General features: G+C 32.5%; 1 protein-coding gene across 3 annotated transcripts in view; it reads left to right on the top strand.

The window, feature by feature from the left end:
* The window catches only part of EXOC6 (exocyst complex component 6), a 166,361-nt gene that overhangs the window by 45,174 nt on the left and 98,704 nt on the right, over positions 1-22,483 (top strand). For all 3 annotated transcript variants that reach the window (XM_081074011.1, XM_081074010.1, XM_081074012.1), the window contains exons 5-9: positions 2,552-2,597; positions 7,625-7,829; positions 16,188-16,340; positions 18,586-18,654; positions 18,736-18,819. In XM_081074011.1, coding sequence (XP_080930137.1) covers positions 2,552-2,597; positions 7,625-7,829; positions 16,188-16,340; positions 18,586-18,654; positions 18,736-18,819 — 557 coding nt within the window. The remainder of the gene's footprint in view (positions 1-2,551; positions 2,598-7,624; positions 7,830-16,187; positions 16,341-18,585; positions 18,655-18,735; positions 18,820-22,483) is intronic.

The following is a 22,483-nucleotide window of genomic DNA, read 5'->3' as shown; positions in this document are numbered from 1 at the left end:
TGGTGATTGCCCCCCAAAAGTCTTCATGGTTATCTTTTTATCCACTTTATTCCCTGAATTTTCGTGGTTTTCCTGGATTATAAAGCCCTTGTTTGCTGATCGGTCACATCAGTCTTTTAGAATAACCTCCACCTTTCTGTTTCCTTTCTGCCTAGTTTATCCTTTTTCCATGATCTTCCCCTGCAACTTTGTTTTTCCTCTCAATGCGTTCCCACGGGGAGAGTGTCTTTAGATTACATTTTCATGTCTTTCCCTAATTTGCCTAATTTTTTGCTTCTAGTTTTCTATTGTTTTCTGTTTGATACTTTAAGCAGGTTGGTTTTGCTTTGCTCGTGGTCTCATTTTGCTGATAAGAAAACATCCAAAAATGCTAGGTCTTCTCCCTTCTTCAGTCTTGCCTTTCCTCCTACATTTTGGAAAGACTCACTTTTTATGTTTCTGAGATTCTAGTCTCTCTGTTAAGGCTCAAGTATCACTGGGACATCAAATAAATTCTGAAGAAACTAACGAGTATTTTCTTTACCTGAATGTATTCTGTTCAAACAGAAGGAAGTAGGTATACTCCTATGTCATCTTTTTCTTAATAGAGTAAGCTAAACCCATTTTTTAACTTACTTTTTAAGGAAGGAAGCTGAACCTCCATATTCAGGGGTATAGAATAAGGTGCTTTGTATATGATAATTATATAATACAAATTTAGCTTAGAATACAAGTTATATGTACAAACTGTTAGCAGATATAATTAGCTAAAAATTACTATTTTCAGACTTGTGAGAATAGCTTTTTTGTTTTTTTAGAATCATTGAAATTCTATTCAGTTTAATTCTGGTGGACCAGGGATATTTGCTCATTAATTTTGAGTAAATAAAATGTCTGCTTATGATGTTAAGTTTCAGGGTTGAGAAACCTACTTCCTTCCTAGCAATGTTTAATAATACCTCTTTGCCACCATCAGATACACTGAAGTAGTCATGAAGACAGTCTCTAAAAGTTTGGATGCTTTGTCCTTGAATGGTAATAAGCCTAAAAAAATGGGTACTGATGAAATGAGGAAGAGCTGAACAGGTTATTCACCTAGTGGGCTATTTCAAATAGAGAAATAAAGGGAAGTAGAGGGTAGATTTTTGTTATGGCTACTGTCTTTGTTTTCAATGCTAGAGGGGAAATTTGAGTTCATGTAAATATTGTATTCCTAATAGTCATGTCCAGAACTACCTCCTTTCTTCCATCTATCCTTCCAATTACCCTCTTATAAATACTTTTTTAATGTCAGGAATTATGGTAGATATTGGAAATATAAAGTTGACAATGATCTAGTCCCAGCTCTGAAGAATCCTATAACCTCATGTGAATAAAGACAAGCCATCAATTACTGTACAATTGCTTAACTCCTCCTTAGATTAGGAGCACTATGAGAGGATATAAGAAGTCACAAGGTAAACTATGCATTTTCCTGGTGCATTAGTTTTACTTGATTATATTTGAGGAAAGCACTTTTATATGAAAACTAGAGGAATAATATCAGGTAGATGTGAAATTTACATGAATTGTTGAGATAAAACAGGAAACTTCAAAGCAAGTTTATACTTGTAGCAGCAGTTTTAGGCTTTTTCCCAGGTATGTGTTCACTCTAATATTTTGGTTTGAAAAGGTGAGAATTGCATTACAATATAGGGGCTATGATAGTGACACCACAGAATTAGGACTGGTTCACTCTAGGCACCCTTGGCAGTTTTTATGGTTTTCAGACAAATAAGCAACATCTTTTGTGAACTTGAAGACCTCTGAGGATAGCCAGAAAACTATAGAAAATCTGGAAAAAAATGTTGTCTGTCACTTTGGTCTAGGAAAATGTGAGCTGACTTAATGAGCCAATAATAATTTACTCACTTTATACTTTGAAATTTATTAAGGATGAATGGTAATTTATATAGTTGCATTAAAACTTTTTTGGTGGCAGTGTGTCATCTTACTGAAGCTTATAACAGTTTTATTGAATAATTGTATTTCTGAACCTTTGATAGAAATGATAACAAAGAAAGATGCTTTGTTATGTTTAGTTGTGCTTTTATTATAATTCACTGCTGTAAGCTTTTGAGGTTTTTCCTTTTTTTATGGATTTGATGCAAAATTTTACTTAGTGAGCTATATACATTTTATGTGATATGTCAAATCAAAATCAATCGCACTGTCACTCAACTTTCTCTCTCAGATAAAGTCCAAACTTCAGTTCCATTGCAGGGAAAAGTTATTAGTAAGTTTCTGAACAGGATATTTGTTAGTAGGTTAATGTCTCAATTATAGGTCTCAGCATCTGCAAATGTTCCTAGTTCAGTATAATGTATTAATATATATAATGTACAATTATGTAGAAATTTAAAGGTTTTTATTTACTTGACGTACAAAATTTTATTTGAAAATGTAAGCCTAAATCAAAAGTATCGAGGAAATTAATGAATTTATAATATGTTGTTTCCTTCCTTGATTATTTTCATCTCAACATTTTATTTTCGTTTTGAAAGCTAAAATAAGTTATATTTTTTTAATGCAGTGCTGGAAATGTACAGTAAGCTAAAAGAACAAATGAGTGCAAAAAGGTGAGTTGGTTTCTTTCCTAATTGTTTCTAATAAGAATTTTTTAAATCTGTTTCTATCTAAACTTATTGTAAATTATAGTGAATCGTGACATTTTGCTTTCTACCTTTAACTGTGCTTTGTTCATGCAATTTGCCCATTAGGATCATACAATCAAGCAATTCTTAGCCATTTATTTGTAGATCCTTGCCCTATTATGTAAGTGACATCAGAGATTGATAATGTTGATGAAGGAGAAATAGACAACTGAACAGGAATGAAAAAAATATTGATTAACTTACCAACATAATAACATTGCATACAGTCAAAGGCTATGTTTATTGTAGGTCCACAAATGAAAGCAAAGTGTGGGTAGTTATATTTTGGCAATCTGGGTTAGTGTAGTTCACATTCTATTTTATAAGACAAATGAATAAATGACAAATGAAAAGTAAAAATAAAATAAATTTAAAGTAGTTTATAGATTGCCATAGAAGCATTAGGTGTAATAATGTTGAAGTGTTCTAAAGATGAACAATAATAAAGTAACACAGAAAAATCAGAATAAATGAAACACAATTGGAAAAGGGAAACAATGATTTCCTGTTAGTTTATTAATAATTACTTATTTATCACAACACATCATATACACATTTATACTCAAAGTTTTTTGTATGTTCTACTTTAGAATGCTGCATATTGAATTTTATTAGGCTTTACCAATTGGTACTAATTAGTAGAATGATTTTTTTCCTTCTTAATACATGAACCACAAACTATTCTGAAATAATCTTTTATTTTTTGTATATATTTTGATATATTCTCTTTTTTCTATCAAAGTTGTACATTCTTATATTTTAAAGATCCAAATAATAGTTCTATTTGTTGTGAAAAACAGGCACAACCTTCCCTACTTGCCATTTACCATCCCTCCTCCCTAGGGACAAAAACTTTTATCTCTTTAGGGATTTTTCACATTTATGTCTTTAAATGACTAACTTTTATCATTCTGTTTTCCAGTTTGGGACACTATGTATTTTTCAGTAACATAATCTAATGTATTTCCCCAGTTATCCCCAAAATGTTTTATATCTTTTCCTCCCTAAAACATGGGTTGGTATATAATTTTTGTCCTTTTAATCTAGAATGATCTTCCCACTTTTCTTGTTTTTCATGAAAGAGTCCAGGTCATGTCTTGTAGACCAGGGCATTTTGGATTTAAGTATTTTTTCATGATTAGATTCAGATTTAACGTTTTTGGCATATATTCGACATAAGTGATATTGTATACCTTTCATGGTATGACATCAGAAAGCATATCCTGTCAGGTTATGTCTGGGTTGTGCTAAATTTGATCATTTGGTGAAGAGGATAGGTACCAGATTTTTTTTGAAAAGGTATATTTGTCTCTTTGCAGTTAATAAGTAATCTGTTGGGTGATGCTTTCTTTGTGTCCTGTTTCCTAAAAACCTTTTACCCAGTAGTTTTAGGACTCTTGCTTTAATTAGTTAATTATTGTTTTCTGACTTGTGAGAATAGCTTTTGGGTTTTTTTTTTTGTTTGTTTTAAAGATTTTTTTTTATTGGGGAGGGGGAATAGGACTTTTTTTTTTTTTTTTAATTGGGGAACAGTGTGTACTTCCAGGGTTTTTTTTTTCCAAGTCAAGTTGTTGTCCCTTCAATCTTAGTTGTGGAGGGTGCCATTCAGCTTCAAGTTGTTGTCCTTTCAGTCTTACTTGTGGAGGGCACAGCTCAGCTCCAGGTCCAGTTGCCATTGCTAGTTACAGGGGGCGCAGCCCACCATCCCTTGCAGGAGTCGAGCCAGCAACCTTGTGGTTGAGAGGACATACTCCAACCAACTGAGCCATCTGGGAGCTCAGTGGCAGCTCAGTTCAAGGTGCCTTGTTCAATCTTAGTTGCAGGGCGTGGAGCCCACCATCCCTTGCAGGACTCGAGGAGTTGAACCGGCAACCTTGTGGTTGAGAGCCCACTGGGCCCATGTGGGAATTGAACCGGCAGCCTTCGGAGTTAGGAACACAGAGCTCCAACTGCCTGAGCCACCAGGCCGGCCCCTGAATTCTTCATTCTGATGTTTTTTTTTTTTTTATTTTAAACATTTTCACTTGATTCTTTATTGTAATTTCCAATTGTCTGCTAAAATTCTTTATGTCTTCATGCATATTAACTACCTTTTCTACTAGATTCTGTAACATGTATAATAGTTATTTTAAAGTTTTTGTCTGTAATTACAAGATCTAGGCCATTTATATGTATGCGCTCAGTGTCTTTTTTTTTTAAACTGTGGTTCCCATTTTTGCACTTATTCATGTATCTTGTAATCTTTTCTTATATGCAGGACATTGTATTTAAAAAGATTTAGTAGAGCCTGAACTAACCACTTCTATAATAGGACAAACTATAGTGAATTGGAAATGCTCAAGGGAAGGCAAATGAAGTAAGAACAATGGCATAATTTGTACCTTGTGGGCCAGAGAATCATTAGACTACTCACATGTTTTGCATTTACAGATGATACACAATTTTTTTGAAGTGTCTCATGTTTATAAACTGACAACTTGAGAGAGGTTTATAATATAGGGGGGAAACTTCCTGTAGTGTTGTGTATAAAAAAATAAAAAATCAGAGACTTAAAGATCCCAACAATTAGGACATCATTGCGTTATTATAATAGACTTACAAATAGAATAATAATGTTTCTAAATAATTTTCGTTTACGATAAATTCCATGATATATTGTTAAATAGGATATGAGCATATAAAATTGGAAATGTTATAGGTATATGACTGGATATAAATGTGCCCAAGTTACTGAGGCAATTACTAAATGGTAGCGTCAGATCATGTGTGCCTTCAATTTTCTCTCTGTAGTTTTTATATTTTCCCAATGGTTATAGATTACTGTTATCATTTCTTCAAATACTAAAAAAGAAATGCAAATTTTTCTTATATTTCAAAATAGATAAAGCTTAGGATATTTGTGGCTAAATTTTAGAAAGGCTCCAAGGTCTGGTCTTTGGCTTCCGTTCTCTGCCTAAGGTTATAAACTTTGTGTGTGTCTTAGCCTCCCAGTGCAAAGCCTGAGGTATAACCTTATGTTTTACTACATTTTTAGGGAGATGATCCTAGGGAAGCTAAGAAGCAGGACTGAGGGAAAGAGAAATGAGATAGGGAACTTGGGAGGGCAAATATGAGGTTGAGTGAGTTAGCTAGTGCTTAACATTAATCAATTTCAGAGAACTTTTGGGAGTTTATATTAATTATTGGAAATCAGAACATTTCATCCAGGAAGAGGAAAGTAGAATTACTCTTCTGGTTTTCTTTTTTTATTACTTAAGGATTTAACCCACGGGGATTAACTGCCAACATTGCTGGCTTGTCTGTGTGGGTGCTTGGAAGGTCTTGTGGTGTCTCATGCCTTAGTGACACAGAGTAGAAAGTGAGAAATGAGCAGCACGAGGGAAGGCGTAGTTGTATTATGAAGTCAGTTGATTGTGTCTGTGGTGTGTTGCAAAAACTACTGGTAATACTTTTCACTTAGAATCTATCACTCATGATTTTAAATACATTATAGATATTACCATGAATTTTCAGAAAACATACCTGTTGTAGGGAGAATTCTTTTGAGGTATACCTAATTTAAATCAATTCAGGAAATGTGCCAGGATCAAATAATACACTTTGTCTATTGACTGATCCATTGTATCTAAAATGTAATTTTACTCAGAAAAGATACTATTTATTATTTTATATTATCTAAATCTGTGTCTTAGGTATAATCAAAATCATTGTAATGATATCTCCTCACCCGTACCATCCCCTAAATATGTTAATTTCTGACCTAATATGTATTTTGTTAGATTATATTATAACCATTCTAGTGATTTTAAATAACCAAGATAGAATTCAGGTGTAATTTTTAAATTAGTGGTACAATTTTGTGACAATTTACAAAATATACTCTGTCATGAAAAAATAGGCTAGAAAACAAATATCTTTAAATAGCTTTTCAACTTTCTGTCTTTTCAATTTACTTATATATTACTATTTTTTGTGTTGTTTTTTAGGTAGTGCCTTTTCTCATTTTAATATCCAATTCAGTGGGAAGGCACAGAATATTATTTAATTAAAAAAATTCCTCTACCAACTCTTAAATGGATTTTGATGATGAATATTATTTTAAGATACTGACAATTTTGGAAAGTCTCACTACTGCTTCCGGTTAATTATAGTATCTTGACCAAATTATGTACTCTTTCTCTGTGTTTCAGTTTTCTCATCTATAGATTAATAGTAATATCTGCCATAGACATCTGTCTCATTGAAGTCTAGAGAAAATTGAAATACATACATGAAAGCATATGTCAGTTTCTCTATGACAGAAGCTATATTTTACTAATTGCTACATACCCTTCATGTCACTATGCCTTGTAAGTAATAGGCATTCAGTAAATATCTGTTGAATTCAAAACGTCACTCTGTCAGTGTTTTTTCAGTTGTTTTTTGTGACACTTAATATTATTTCTAATTGTCTTAGATAGTATAAAAAATTGTTTTAAAGTTCCTTACAATATATTTTGCTTAAATTAAATCAGTGCTATCTACTTTTTTGATATCGGTGCTATCTACTTTTTTGTGATGTTGTGTGGATGGGAGAGACTATGAAACTCATATCGAATAACTGAATATTCTAATTAAAAATATGTAATTAATTATACATGTACATTTAGGTATTGGTATTGTGATGACTATGATAATGCTTGTGATGTTATAGATTTAGATGAAGTGAAATAAGGAAGTTGTACGTTAGTGTAAGCCATGAATTTTCAGCTTGCAACTTGTTCATATAGTTTATAGTTTGTGCTTAGTAAATAAAAGTAAATGATAATTTTACTTTAACCATAACTATGACCTTTTTGATCAGAACATTGGGCTGATTATTTTTGGAATATTATTGGATTATTATTTGGGATTACTTGTGAAATTAATGTAGTAAGAACTTTTTATAGAATTTTCTTTTTAACTTCTCACAGGTATTATTCTGCTTTAAAAACTATGGAACAATTAGAGAATGTGTATTTTCCCCGGGTTAGTCAATACCGGTTTTGCCAGCTTATGATAGAAAATCTTCCTAAACTCCGTGAGGATATTAAAGAAATTTCCATGTCTGATCTCAAGGACTTCTTGGAAAGCATTCGAAAACATTCTGACAAAATAGGTGAAACAGCAATGAAACAGGTGAGATTAAAAAGGACAATTTTAATTTAATGTTATTTAATAATTTGTTATAGAATATACCCGAGGTTTTCTTTATTTACATGAAATGCTTATTACCTCTTTTTTTTTTTTTTCAGTTCTCCCTTATCTTTCCTGATTCTTGTTTAGAAGGCATTTCATCAGCGTTTCCTTTCGTTTACCATTATTCACTTAATTTGATTCACCAACTAATTCCTTGGTAGTGTTCCCCAACTATTTGTATGGTTTTTTTGTGTGTTTTTTTAGTATTGTATTTCTGTATCACATTTCAGTCCCGATGTAGCCTCTTCTTTACATTCATAGTTATAGGGGTTCTGTTTAGCTAGTCTTTGGATGATTTTTAAAAAATTTTTTTATTGGGGAATATTGGGGAATATTCCAGGACCCATCAGCTCCAAATCAAGTTGTTGTTTTTCAGTATAGTTGTAGAGGTCGCAAGTCACTGGCCAATGTGAAAATCGAACTGGTAACCTTGGTGTTACGAGCACTGCGCTCTGAGTCAACTAGCCGCCCTTCAGATGATTCTTGAGATTGATTGTTCTATACTTTGTAATTTTGGTGTGATTCTGGGATGCAGTAGGCATAATGTTTACCTAATTCGCCATCTTGCCATCTCTGTGTTATTACATTAACTTTTGCCAGCAGTCACAGTTGGTATAAATTTAGCTGAAAAATGGCAGTTCTTTCATGCTAAGTTTCTAAATTCCTGTTTTTAAAACAAATTAAAAGTATTATCTTGAATTAACACCTCCTACAGCTCAATAATAAAAAGGCAAACAATGGGAAAAGTACTTACCTTTTAAGTCAGCATTTTCTCTCCAAGGTATTTACCAATGAGAAATTAAACATGTCCTCATGATATTCATAGTAGTTTTGTTCACAGTTGGCTAAAAACTAGAAACAACCCAAATGGACATCAAAAGGTGAAGGAATAAACAAATGGTGCTATACTTATAAAATGGGATATTACTTAGCAATAAAAAGGAATAGATTTCTGATATGTTCAACAAATATAAATCTTCCAGACATTACTCTGAGCTACAGAATATGGACACAAAAAAGCACACTGTGTGATTCCACTTATATGCAGTTGTGAAGCAGGCAAAAGTAATTTAAGGCGGAAAAAATCAGCAGTGGTGGCCTCTGGGTGGGGAGATTGACTGGGAAGGGATACAAGGGGAGTTTCTGGGGAAATGGAAATGTTCTTTACCATGATGAAAGTTTATCCACTTGTCAAAATTGTACAGTGTAGATCTGTACATTTCAGAGTATATAAATCTTACCTGAAAGAAAATTGTAAAAAATAATTGGGGTATGTGTGGAGTGAGTAAAGATACAGATGAAACAGTGTATAAATACATTGAAGATAGGTGATGAGTACTTTGGAGTTCGTTATATTAATCTGTTTACCTTGTTTACATTTAAAATTTTTAGTAATAAAAACTTTTTAAAGGATTATAATTTAATTAAGTTTTTTAAGAATTAGCTGTTAAAATTCCCAGTAATAACAGTGTCAAAGAAATAAAATAATACTCAACATGCAGTCTAACTCATGATTTTTTCTTCAAATATTACAAACTACTTTAGAGGAGCTTTTATATCATTTTTCTAATTAAAGAAATATGTATCAGACTATTGTCACATCAGAAGAAATTAAAATTCAGTATATAACTTTCTCCCTGTTTTAACTTGTTGAAGGATTATAAGTCAGATAATAGCTGTTATATTTCTGTTTGTTTCAACTTTGTACCATGTTCTATTCTATGTTAATTTGCTTTGTTTAATAGATTGTTTACTTTGAGGATTTATTGATTTTGAAAATTCTTCACCACAATCAACTTACTTTAATAAAAATGAAAACTATATATAATAATGTAGGACTTGTAATGCGTAATAATGTTTTTTAAAGTTGCTTCATTTTCTTTTTTTCATTTGTGGTTAATTGTTGCTTATCTGTAGGTGGGCTATAGCAGATTTGATTTTCAAATTGTTTTTGGTAGTGTCTTTTGTTCAGACTTATTTGACAAAATTTCTTTATTTGCTGTAAATAAACAGATGCTACAAAATGGAACTTAAGCCAAACTTATTGCCTCTCTTTTCTATGGAAGCTAGGCCTGAGGCCATTTTCCCTACCATTAGGATGATCAGAATATGGTCAGTTGTGGGTGATAGTATGGCAACAGAAATGGTAGAAGTGTATGTAGGTCAGTGGGTTAGAGTTTGAATATCAGATTCGTTGATGGAAAAGATGAAGACTAAGAAAATTTAAGTGAATTATGATTTGAAGCCAATGTTTAGAAGAAGAGTCCAGAGAAGAGTCTAGAGACTATGATTACCCCGGAGGACAAGGTAGGTTAGGAAAGACCCAGGAATGGAGAGCTAAGTAGAGCCAAAAGATTGGATATTACCTCACTGTTAAGTTGGAATGAAGTGTGGGATTTCATAGTAATCCTCTGAAGTGATCATCATTCTTCTTCACTGTTGACACTTCAAGATACTAATAGGATTGATATATTTTTTGATAAAATGGAAATCAGGGGAACCACTGATCCTTCCTTTCGCACCTCCCATTACTTCTCAGGATCCTAAGTCCTTCAGACTGCCTCTGATCAGTGAGTGTTCTTCCCCATTGGAGAGCTCTTCAGCATTATATGAGGTGTGATCAAACAATACGGTGAATGTTTAAATAAATAAAATTTCTTATAGTAAAAAACACATTGCCATTAATCCCCCTCAAAATACTCCCCCGCACTTCAAACACACTCATCCCATCGTTCTTGCCACTTTCTGCAGCAGTTTTGGACGTCCTCTTTCATGAGTGTCTTTAGTTATACTGTCATGGCTGAATCATTTTGACTTTGTAGAAGAGCCAAAAGTCGCACAGTACCAGACTAGAGTCTGGCTCAAGGATCACATTGTCTGTGAAATCTGCCTCCTCCTATCTCACTACTGCCAGCAAGAAATGGTCACTTCCTGCTCAGTGCATGCATCTATTGTACTTTTCATACTACATTATAATTGCTTGTTTTGTATTCTTAACTAGACAGTGGGTTTTTAAAGTGAGGGATTATATCCTATTTAATGTTGTCTTCCTGGACTCTAGCACTGTGCCTATGCCTAACATGAGTGACACAAAAAGTTATTGTTGTTTATTTGTTTGTTTATTAAAGGAGTTTGAGCTGAATTTTAGCTTTGCTAGGGAGAATTTTTAAAAGTAAAAGACAGTCTTGCACTTGTAGTGGTTTTTTTCCCCCTTCATTCTACTGGAAAGATGAATCCACTATGAGTAATCTGATGTTTAATTAGCAAATACCTAAAATTCATAGTTTCAGTTAACATTTTCCAGATTACATTCCTTGGCATACATTTTAATGGTGTTCTTTAGGGGAAAATAGGACTAAATGTTCAAGTAAGTTTTGGAAACCTGGGTTAAATAAAGTTAAGTAGGTTTCTTAACTTATGAATTATAAATCTAGAAGGGAAATACAGTATGTAATATTTATCTAACTTATTTGAGCATAGAACCTTCTTTTCAAGGAATACCCATTGATACTGTGTTTTGTACATAACACAGTTTAGAAGAAATACTCTAAATGAATGATTTTATACTCTAGAAACAGAAAATCATTGACAAAGTTAGCTTGGCACAGAGGGAGAAAGGAAGTTCTGGCTTTTTTGTTGTTGTTTTTTCAGTGAGTAGGTTCAGAGTGTAAACGGAGGAGAAGGAATCATGATTTTCTCAAGTACAAGCCCCTGGAGGGCAGCCAGCATCAATGTCTGGGTAAAAGGAGAGCTATATTTCTGTGATTTGCATGGTCTGATTACCTGGGAGTAGAAAGGTCTGATTAATAGTTGTGTATCCCATAGAGAGAATTTATCACTAAAACAGGCAGTAGGTAAACTTTCTGTATGCTAACAGAACAGAGTAATTACAATCTGGCCCATCAGAACAGGGAATGTTTCACTAATATGAAGTATGTAAGAAATTGAAATCTTGGAATTAAGCCTATATATTTTTTCAATCTCTGTTAATGAAGATTTGCTAGTAAAGTATCACTAAAATGAATAGAAGAAAATATAAGGGTGTTCAACTTCTTAATCAGTATAAACATTTATTTTTATCAATAATTAGGTCAATTTGGGATACTCAATTATCTTCTGCATTCTTAAGTCTTTACAGACTGTGGGCATTTTCAGTGGAAAATAAAATGAGCTTGTAACTTGATACTACAGTTCCTTCTATGAGGTTAGTGGACATTTCAAGGAGTTGGAATTTTGACCAAAGAATGAACCAGTCCCTCTCACCAACACAAACAAATGCCAACTTAGAAAGTAAATGATCTAAAATAATTTCAGGGCTTCAGGAAATTAAAACATTTTTTTTCATCTACAAATAATTGGAGTCAAAGTAGCATATTTTATGTATCTTCATGCATGTGTAATATCTTTTTAATTTTCTGGTGTTTTTAAATATATGTGTCTGGTTTTTTCCTTAAAAAAGAATTAGTGTATAAAAGAATTCTTGATAATTCTTTTGTAAAGCTTTGTGCTCCAAACCAAATGGCATTAAAATAATTGAATCACTACTTGAATCATTCAAAGGAAGAGGAATATACTCTTTGGTAATTGATTTAAAGCTAACTCTAGGATGGGAAACAAAGTCTAAGCAGTGGAACTATTAGACATGGACTTTAAAATTTACGTTTTCCAAAAACTCATAGACACAGACAATAGTTTAGTGGTTTCCAGAGGGTAAAGGGGGTGGGGGGAGGGAGATGAGGGTAAGAGGGATCAAATATATGGTGATGGACGGAGAACTGACTCTGGGTGGTGAACACACAATGGGATTTATAGTTGATGTAATATAGAATTGTTCACCTGAAATTATGTAATTTCATTAACAATTGTCACCCCAATAAATAAATTTAAAAAAAAATTTACGTTTTCAAGGAATTATAAAACAAGATTGAGAATTTGGGCAGATTATTGGAAACCATAAAGCAAACCATCTGGAAATTCTAGAATTGAAAATACATTAACAAATAAAAAACTCAGTGTACAAACAGGTGGTAGCAAAGACTAGACACATCTGAAGAGAGAATTTATGAACCAGAAAATGGGTCAGAGGAAAATATCCAAATTGAAGCTTAGTCAGACAAAAGGATGGAAAGTACAGGAAAGAATTTAAAGACATAGGATAAGGTGAAATGGTTTTACATATGTGTAACTGTAGTTCCACAAGGAGAAAAAGGAGAGAATAGGGTATAAACAACATGGATAGACCTTGGAATCAGAGAATCAAAAAGACTTGTGAATTCTAAGCAGGAGAAACAAGAAACAAACCCAGACTTAGGCACATACACTAAGTCGTCACTTTATGTTGTTGATAGGTTCTGAAACTTTAAGTAAAACAACATATAATGAAACCAATTTTACCGTAGGCTAATTGACATAAATAAGAATTGAGTTCTCATTGTTATAGTGAAACAATGTTGAATGAAATGACGTTTGAGGACTGGCTGTAGTTGAAAAATGCTGAAAAGTAAAGAAAAATCTTAAAATCAGCCAGAGGGAAAAAATATGTTACCTTCAAAAGAGCAATAATAATACCAATCAATAGCTGACTTCTCAGTAGAATTGATGGAAACCAAATGATAGTGAAATATTACATATAAAATGCTGATGAACCTTATTATATGTCAACCTAGAATTCTATCCCAGCAAAAATATCTTTTAGAAATGGAGGGGAAGTAAAGATATTTTTCAGATAAACAAAACCTGGGGAGTTTATTTCTAGCAGACGTATACTAGCAGAATTATTAGTGTTTTCAGATATCAAGAAAATGATCACAGTTAGAAGCCTAGAGATGCAGGAAGTAAATAGGGCAACTATTTTGGGTAAAATGACATATACATTGGCTGTATAAAACAAAAATATCTTATGGGGTTTACATACATGTAGAATTAACTGCAAAACAACAACCATATAAATTGGGAGGGGAATTAATATGGTTTTTAAAAACCCTATTAAATCATGCTGCTTATAGGAGACATACGTTATACATAAACATATAGAAAGGTTGAAAGCAAAAGGATGGAAAAGATATATCATGCAAACATTAACCAAAAGAAAGCTGATTTGTGTATTTTAATATGAGAGTAGGCTTTAAGACAAAAAGCAGTAGTAGTGAGAGAAAGGAACACTCATAGTGATAACAGGTTCAATTTATCAGGAGAATAATTCTAAATTTGTTTACATGTAGTACTATGGTCTAGTAGTATACCATAAAGCAAAAATTGTCACAATTAAAAAGATAAATGGACAACTTGACAAACATAATGGGAGAGTCTACACTCCTCTTAGTAACTACTAGAACCAGTAACTCCTAGAGTCAGTAAGTATATATTCCGTTTAAGATTAACAACCTTGACCTAACTGACACATGTAACGCTGTATCCCATGATTTCAGAATATATTCATATTTTTAGGAACATATTTTTAGGAATGTTTACAAAATTGATTATATTCTGGTGCACAGAGCACGTGTCAGTAAATTTCAAATGATTGAAATAATACGGAGTATGTTCTCAGACCACACTGGAATTATTCCAGAAATCAGTAATCAATAGATAAGTAGAAAATCCCTGTATGTTTGGAAATTAAGATATAAAATTCTAAATAACCCATGGGTCAAAGAAGAAACTAAGTTGAAACCAGAAAATATTTTGGATTGAATTGCAATGAAAATATTACATATCAAAACTTATAGAATGCAGCAAAAATTGTGTTTAAGGGAAATTTTGTAGCCTTTAAATTTACAAATTAGGAAAGAAAGACAAATCAATCATCTAAATACTGATCTTAAGTTAGAGAAACAATTGGAAATTAAATTCAAAGAAAGGAGGAGGATATGACATTAAAAACACAGACAACAGAAACAAGTTGATTACATCAAACTAAAAAGCTTCTGCACAGCAAGAGAAACAGACAACAGAGTGAAAAGGCAACCTACGGAATGAGAAAAAAATATTTGCAAACTATGTATCTGATTATGAGTTAATCTCCAAAATATGTTAAGGAACTCTTACAACTCAATAGTAAAACTAATCACCTAATTAAAAACTGGGTTACAGACTTGAATGGACTTGTCTTTAAAGAAGACATACAAATGGCTAACCAATGTAAAAGAAAATGCTCAATATCACTAACCATCAGGGAAATGCAAAACAAAATGATAATGGGGTGTCACCTCACACCTGTCAGGATGGCTATTCCCAATATAACAAAAGACAAGTGTTGTTGAGAATGTGGAGAAATTGGAACCCTTGTACAGCAAAATGGTATCGCTGCTATGCAAAACAGTATGGAGGTTCCTCAAGAAGCTAAAAATAGAACTATCATATAGATCCAGAAATCCACTTCTGGATATTTATCCAAAAGAATTGAAATCAGAATTTCAAAGCAATATTACTACACCCATGCTCATTGCAGTATTATTCACAATATCCAAGATGTGGAAACAACCTAAATGTCTATTGATAGATGAGTAGATTAAGAAAATGTGATATGTACATACAATGGAATACTATCCAGCCTTTAAAAAAGAAAATAATTTAAAATAGTCAAATTCATAGAATCAAGAGTGGGATAGTGGTTGCTGGGGGCTGGAAGGAGGGGGAAATGGGGTGTTACTAATCAGTAGCCATAAAGTTTCAGTTAAGCAGAAAGGAATAAGCTCTGCTTCCTTAAAAGGTCAACATTGTACATATAGTCATCAATAATGCATTGTCAATATATATTAAGAATGTAATAATGTACCCTCTTAAACATTTGTTAAGAGGGTAGATCTCATCTTAGTGTGCTTATTACCACAATAAAGTAAAGTTAAAAAAACAAAGTGGGAGGAAATAATCCAGGTAAGAGTAGAAAGCGATACAGTAGAAAACAAGAAAATAGGGAAGATCAACAAAGTCGAAAATTGGGTCTTCATCTTTTGAAATAAAATTATAAACCCCTGCAAGACTGTTCAAAAAAGAAGAGGGTACAAATCATAAAAAATGGGACATCACTTCAGATCCTCTGCCTACAGACATTATTAAAAATATAAGTGGGTTTCAGTAAATGAACTACATTCTTTCAAGCAATTGTGGTTATTATTGTCTACACTGGCATTATCTTTTAGAATATCTATATTGGTATTTCTATCTGCCAAGTATGGAAATAAAGTTTTCTTGAATTAAAAAATATATATATATATATGGAAATGTGAACAAGTTCTTGAACCAATTTCGACCATAATAAATTTTGAAATAATGCAAATTTTTCTTCTTCCAAAATAGGCACAACAGCAGAAAACCTTCAGTGTTGCTCTGTCAAAGCAAAATAATGTAAAATTTGGGAAAAAGATGTATATAAATGATAGAATTCCAGAAGAAAGGAATGAAATTGAATTGAAACATGCATTTGAGGAAGAGGATGAGAATGAAGAGGAGGTAATGGGAGTTAGTTTCTCTCTTTGTCTTTCTTTTGATGAATTTTTCTTTTTGAGTTGTATGTGTGTGATTCTCAGTCTTCCCATGTGCAGATTGAATTTATGCAGATCAGTTAGAAAGGAGCTATTAGGGCAGTGGAATCATCTGAAATATTATACTGCGTAATTGGTAAGGTAAACAGGAAATATTGTAGATTATATTTGTAAATCATAGTTGAAAACAGTTCTTCCATAATTAGCAGTAAAAGTGTAAATCTAATAATTTTTTTGTAGTGATCACTTATATTGTAATTATCTGGGGCTAACATTTAATTTCATGATGGCTTGATCTTGCCATATAGGTCAAGAATAGCCTACCTTTTTGTTTTCTTTAATTGGTGCCAAGGTACTACAAAATAATATGATTAAAGCTTTTTATTTCTTAAAAAAAACTTAAGTCTAGAAACTTTGAAATTACCCTTAACTGCTTACTTTTATCTTCTATATCCAAGTTCTGTCTTAGTCCTATTGCTCCTTTTAGTCTCTCCACAGTCTTCTATAGAGCCTACTTTTTATCTTTTCCTTTGAATTCTTTTTGAATTTAGTTAATACCATAAGGAACCTTGTTGTTCCCAGTTGTTTATAAATTTCACCTTGTCAATGAGACTTTAAATTCTTTTTCAAAGCCTTAGTTGGGGCATAGTAAAAACTTCTAATTGATTGATAAAAAGAACCATGTGAATATGTGCCCATAGCCTTCTCTGCAGTTGAGAGAAAAGTATAATATGTACATATCTACTATATGCCTGAGGATCAGTGAGACTACAGATGCTCCTTGACTTATGATGAGGTTTACATCTTGACAAACCTGTCATAAGTTGAAAATATTTTAAGTCAAAAATGTGTTTAATACAGCTAACCTGACGAATGTCAGAGTTTAGTCTAGCTTATATTAAACATGCCCAGAACACTTACTTAGCCTACAGTTGGGTGAAACCATCTAACACAAATTATGATCAAGTGTTGAATATCTCATGTAATTATGTGTATTGCTTTCACATCATAGTACAGTCACATCGTCATAAGTCAGGGTCCATCTTTATGTGTTTATGTCTCTGTATAAATATGTATGTGTATGTGTACGTAAATATATGTGTACATGTATATATGTGTATGTGTTTATATATACACATATGTATGCACATGCACAGATATCAGATATTGTAATGAATACAGACAAGTGAACAGCCTTAGATAGTTTAATGTCTTCCTAATATAGAATTAGTGTATCCTGATTAGTCCCTTGAAATTAAATAAGTTTTTTTTAAATCTACCTTTTATTCTTTCTTAATCAGTATTCATAGAATCTCTATATTCTTTTCTTCCTTGAAATTCAGAATGGTGAAAATGGACCATTTAGTCTTGCTTGATTGTCCCCTAGTCTGTTTTGCACATTGTTAACTGCTGGGCGCATCACCATCATGCCCAATGCCCAGTGCCCAAATCCGTATCTAAGGAACACTTGGTTGTTACCTTGTTCTTTCAGATCTATTTTATTATTCCTACATTTTGTTTCTATCATTTTCCCTAATAAGTAGCACAATAATAAAAATAATTTAAATTCATTCTGAGGACTCATGAGCTTAGAAATGTTGAGCGTAGAAATGTGTTCCTTTAAAAAGAGTTTCTCAAGTTTTGAGAAACTTTATACTACTCTATTTCAATTCTGAGGTGCAATTTTTAAAATATATGGCCTCTTAGAATTTGATACATCTTAAAATTAATGACATCATAGTTTCAAGTGGTAGCGTTTGTTTTGTTCTTAGTGTTCCATAAAATAATAGTGATAATGTCTTTAGTTTGATTAAATAATGATAAATTATAAGACTTAGCTACATAAGAGAAGGAACTTTGTTTACAGCTAAACCATAAATCCAGGTACCGTCTTTACCAAAAGCAATAATGATGTATCTAGTTATCGATAGAAATTTTCTGGTAATCTGCCAAGCATGTTAAAGATACACAGTCTCTCCCCTTTATACCTTATAATCCAAAACAGTCAATGGTGATAAATATGTAAAGAATGAACTACTGAACAAATGCCAAAACAAAATGAAAAAGGCATTGCGTTTATATTGTATGCTTTTTGTAGGTGATGAATGTTATAACATGAAGGCCATGAATCTCCTTGTGTATCATTAACTTTACATTATCCAACAGTGGACTAATAATGACCTACAATTTTCTTAAATGGTTTTATTTTTCAGGTCTTAACTGTTCAGGACCTTGTTGATTTTTCCCCAGTTTACCGATGTTTGCACATTTATTCTGTTTTGGTAAGTAGCGTGCGTGTGTGTGTGTGTGTGTGTGTGTGTGTGTGTGTGTGTGTTCTCATTACTCTGCTGCTTTTATTTCAGGGTGACGAGGAGACATTTGAAAATTATTACCGAAAACAAAGAAAAAAACAAGCAAGACTGGTATTACAACCCCAGTCAAATATGGTAAGTATATGAAAATTTTGAATTATGTTGTCACTTTTTAGCCCCTTACCTGCTTGTATCACTGTTCATTCAACTACAAATATTTATTGAACACCTATTTCCAATAATTGGTTTAGGTGCTAAGGGTACAGTATTGAACAAAACAGATAAATCCCTTCTCTTATTAGCTTACATTCTATTAGAGAAGATATACAGTAAACAAATAAAATAGTGAATAAGTAAAAAGATAAACAAGTAAATATATGAATTGTCAGGTAGTGATAATTAGTTTCTGAAAATATAGTGGACTTTGTATCTTGATTAATTGTTCCACTGAAAAACAACTGAAGATACTGGATAAAACATTTTTTTAAATTTTAAGTTGCTTCTAAATGCACTGAAAGTATAGACCTGACAAAAACTAAGTGAATGTGGAACTGTTTTACATGTTGGTTTTGGTGATAGTTACATGACTAGATGTATTTGTGAGAACTGATAGCAGTAGCACATAAAAAAGAGTGTTTTATTGTATGTAACTTATACCTCATCTGACTGTAAAACAGGAAAACCTAAATGAAGGCAGAAATTGAGCTAAGTTTAAAGAAGCACTAAATGTGACTTTTATCTTAGGGACATCTGCTGAATGAGAAAGCATGTCCTTTTCAAGGACATGGGGATACAGAGGGCCAAGCCAGAGCCACCCAAAATACTTGTCTTCCTTGTAAAGAAACCTGAGACTCCAAAGAATTATAGCCCCATTATGACGATGACCTAGAGATACAAACCATCTAACAAAATCTCTTTGTTCCTTCTGCCAAATATTCTGAGGAAATCGCCTATCTCAAATCTTGGTACTGAGTGAATAACAATAAGAAAAAACTGAATTCATAACAAATAGTTCCTCACATGTGTTTTCAACCCAGTTTATTCTAGTTGGATAGTCAAAAAAATCTCAAGTTGAAAATTTAGTTTAAAGTGGTTCCATGCTGATATTGCCTCCAGGTGCTTAGTAGAAGCAAATGCAGATCTTCTCTGAACCTTCATAGCAGAGTTAAGGAATATCCATAGTTAAAGTTTCAAGGAAAATTAGCATTTTGCAGTGAAAAGTAATTACCAAAAAAGTGAGAATCATTAGAAATACTGACAACGGAAATAAATCCTAGACTTCCAATATTTGACCCATTAGCGATAGAATATAAAATAACACTATTTAAAATAGTTAAAGAAATAAAAGGCAAGCTTGCTGATATAATTAGGGAACAAGAAAATATAAAAAATGACCCAAAAAATGTGAAGAAAAACCAAGTAGAATACCTAGAAATTAAAGGTGTATCGACCAAAATTAAAAATTTTATGATAGGTTTAACAGTTGATGCATTCTCTTAGGTAATCTGAAGAAATTATCTAGAAAGTATCACAGAAAGATGAAATGATAAAAATACAGACGAGTGTGAGGATACAGAAAGAAGGTCTAACATATTTCTAGTTGGGGTTTCAGAAAGAGAAGATAGAACAAATGGGACAGAGGCGTATTTGAGGACATAATGGCTAATAATTTTCCAGGACAGATGAGAAATAGAAACCTACAGAGTCAAGCCCAAGAAATCTCAAACAGGTTGAATAAAAAGTAATGCATTCTTAAAGACCTTACAATGAAATTTCAGAATACCAAAGGGAGAAAATAGAAGACCTGAAAAACATTATCAGCTAACTTGATTAATTGACTTCTATTGAATACTCCACCCCAGAAAGCAGCATACACATGCTTTTCAAGTGCACGTGGAAGGTTCATAGAGGTAGATTGTACTCTGGGCTATAAAATATATCTCAACAGATACAAAAGACTTGAAATCATCCAAAGCATGTCTTCTCACCACAATAGAATTAAATTATCCACATGCAAAAAAAACCCAAATTTGATTCTTACCTCATTCACCAATTCAAGAAATGGTCATGAACCTAAATGTAAGAGCTGAAATTGTACAACTTTTAGAAAAAACAAAGATTACATTTTTGTGACCTTGGGTTAAGCAGTCAGTAATGTGAGATACATAAAGCATGAACCATAAAAGAAAGAAATTGATAAATTAAACATCAAAGTGAAAAACTTCTCTTCAAAAGGTATTGTCAAGAAAATGAAAAGACAAGACACAAGAAGGATATATTTGCAAAACTTGTGTCTAACAATGAGGTTGTATCCAGAATACATAAAGAACTTGTATAACTAAATAATTAAAGACAAACTAATGGACAAAACATCCAAGTAGACATTTTACCAAAGATAGACAGTGACAAAAATGCACATGAAAAATGTTCAATATCATTTTTCATTAGGGAAATGCAAATTAAAACCACGAGATACCATTATATATCTACTAGAATGGCTGAAATTAAAAAGATTGATAATAGCAGGTACTGATGAGGATGTGGAGCAACTGGAACTTTCATATACTTCTGGTGGGACACTTTGGAATATAGTTTGGCAGTTTGTTAAAATTTTAAGCTTACGCTTACCATATGACCCAGCAGTCCTGCTTCTAGGTTTTTACCCATGAGAAATGAAAATGTATCTTCACACAATGACTTATATGTGAATTTTTATAGTAACTTTATTCATAAATGCCCAAAACTGGAGGCATCTCAGATGTCTAACTAGTGAATAAACACATTGCCATACATCCATGTGATGGAATACTGCTTAGCAGTAGAAGAGGAACTGATAACATGTAGTGACATAGATGAATCTCAGAAGCATTATTTTAAGTGAAAAAATGTAGCTACCACAAAGTTATGTATAGTATGATTTGTTATATTACATTTTTGAAAAGGCAAATCTATGTGACAGAATGGGATCAGTGGCCAAGGGCTGGGATTGGGCAGATGATTCACTGCAAAGGGGCATGTGCGATCTTTTTTATGAGATGGAAATATTCTGCATCTTGATTTTTGGTGGTGGATATACAGATGTCTACATTTGTCAAACCTCATTGGATTCTACATATAAAAAGGGTTAATTTTACTATACATAAATTATACCTCAATGGACTTGGCTTTAGGAACAAAGATAAAGAGAAGACCTTAAAAATACTCAAAGAAAAGAATATTTTCAGATAAACAAAACAGTGGAATATTTTTAATGCTGAAGGAAAATAATTGTCAATCTAGGATTCTATATCCAGTGAAACAAGGGCAAAGATAGACATTTTCAGACAAAAAGAGGAGAGTTTGCTACCAAGACACCTTTACGAAGGAAGTTCTAAAGGATCTATTTCAGGCAAAAAGAAAGTGATGCCAAATGGAAGATATGAGATGCTAGGAGTGAATATCAAAGAAAATATAAATAAGTGAGTAAATCTATGTTGACTGTAGGAAGTAATAAAATATTATGGACTTTAAAACAAGATAGAATTAAAGTAAACAATAGCATAAACATAACATTAGAATGTGATGGAAGTTAATGAAATGAAACTATTCTACAGTTTCTGAATTGTCCAGAAGAGTAAAAATACTGATTAATGTTAGAGTTTGATTACCTAAGTATTTGTAATATAATTTCAGGAGTAACCACTGAAAGAGTAGTAAAAGTACATACTTTCGTATAACACAGAAAAGCTAGAATGATAAAAAATAAAATATTCATGTCTCAGAGTTGATAAGAAATGGTAAGTTAAACCTGTAAGCACTT

This window comes from Rhinolophus hipposideros (genome assembly GCF_964194185.1).
Source record: "Rhinolophus hipposideros genome assembly, chromosome: 15".
Lineage (NCBI taxonomy): Eukaryota > Metazoa > Chordata > Mammalia > Chiroptera > Rhinolophidae > Rhinolophus > Rhinolophus hipposideros.
This window is presented reverse-complemented; position numbering and strand designations above follow the sequence as displayed.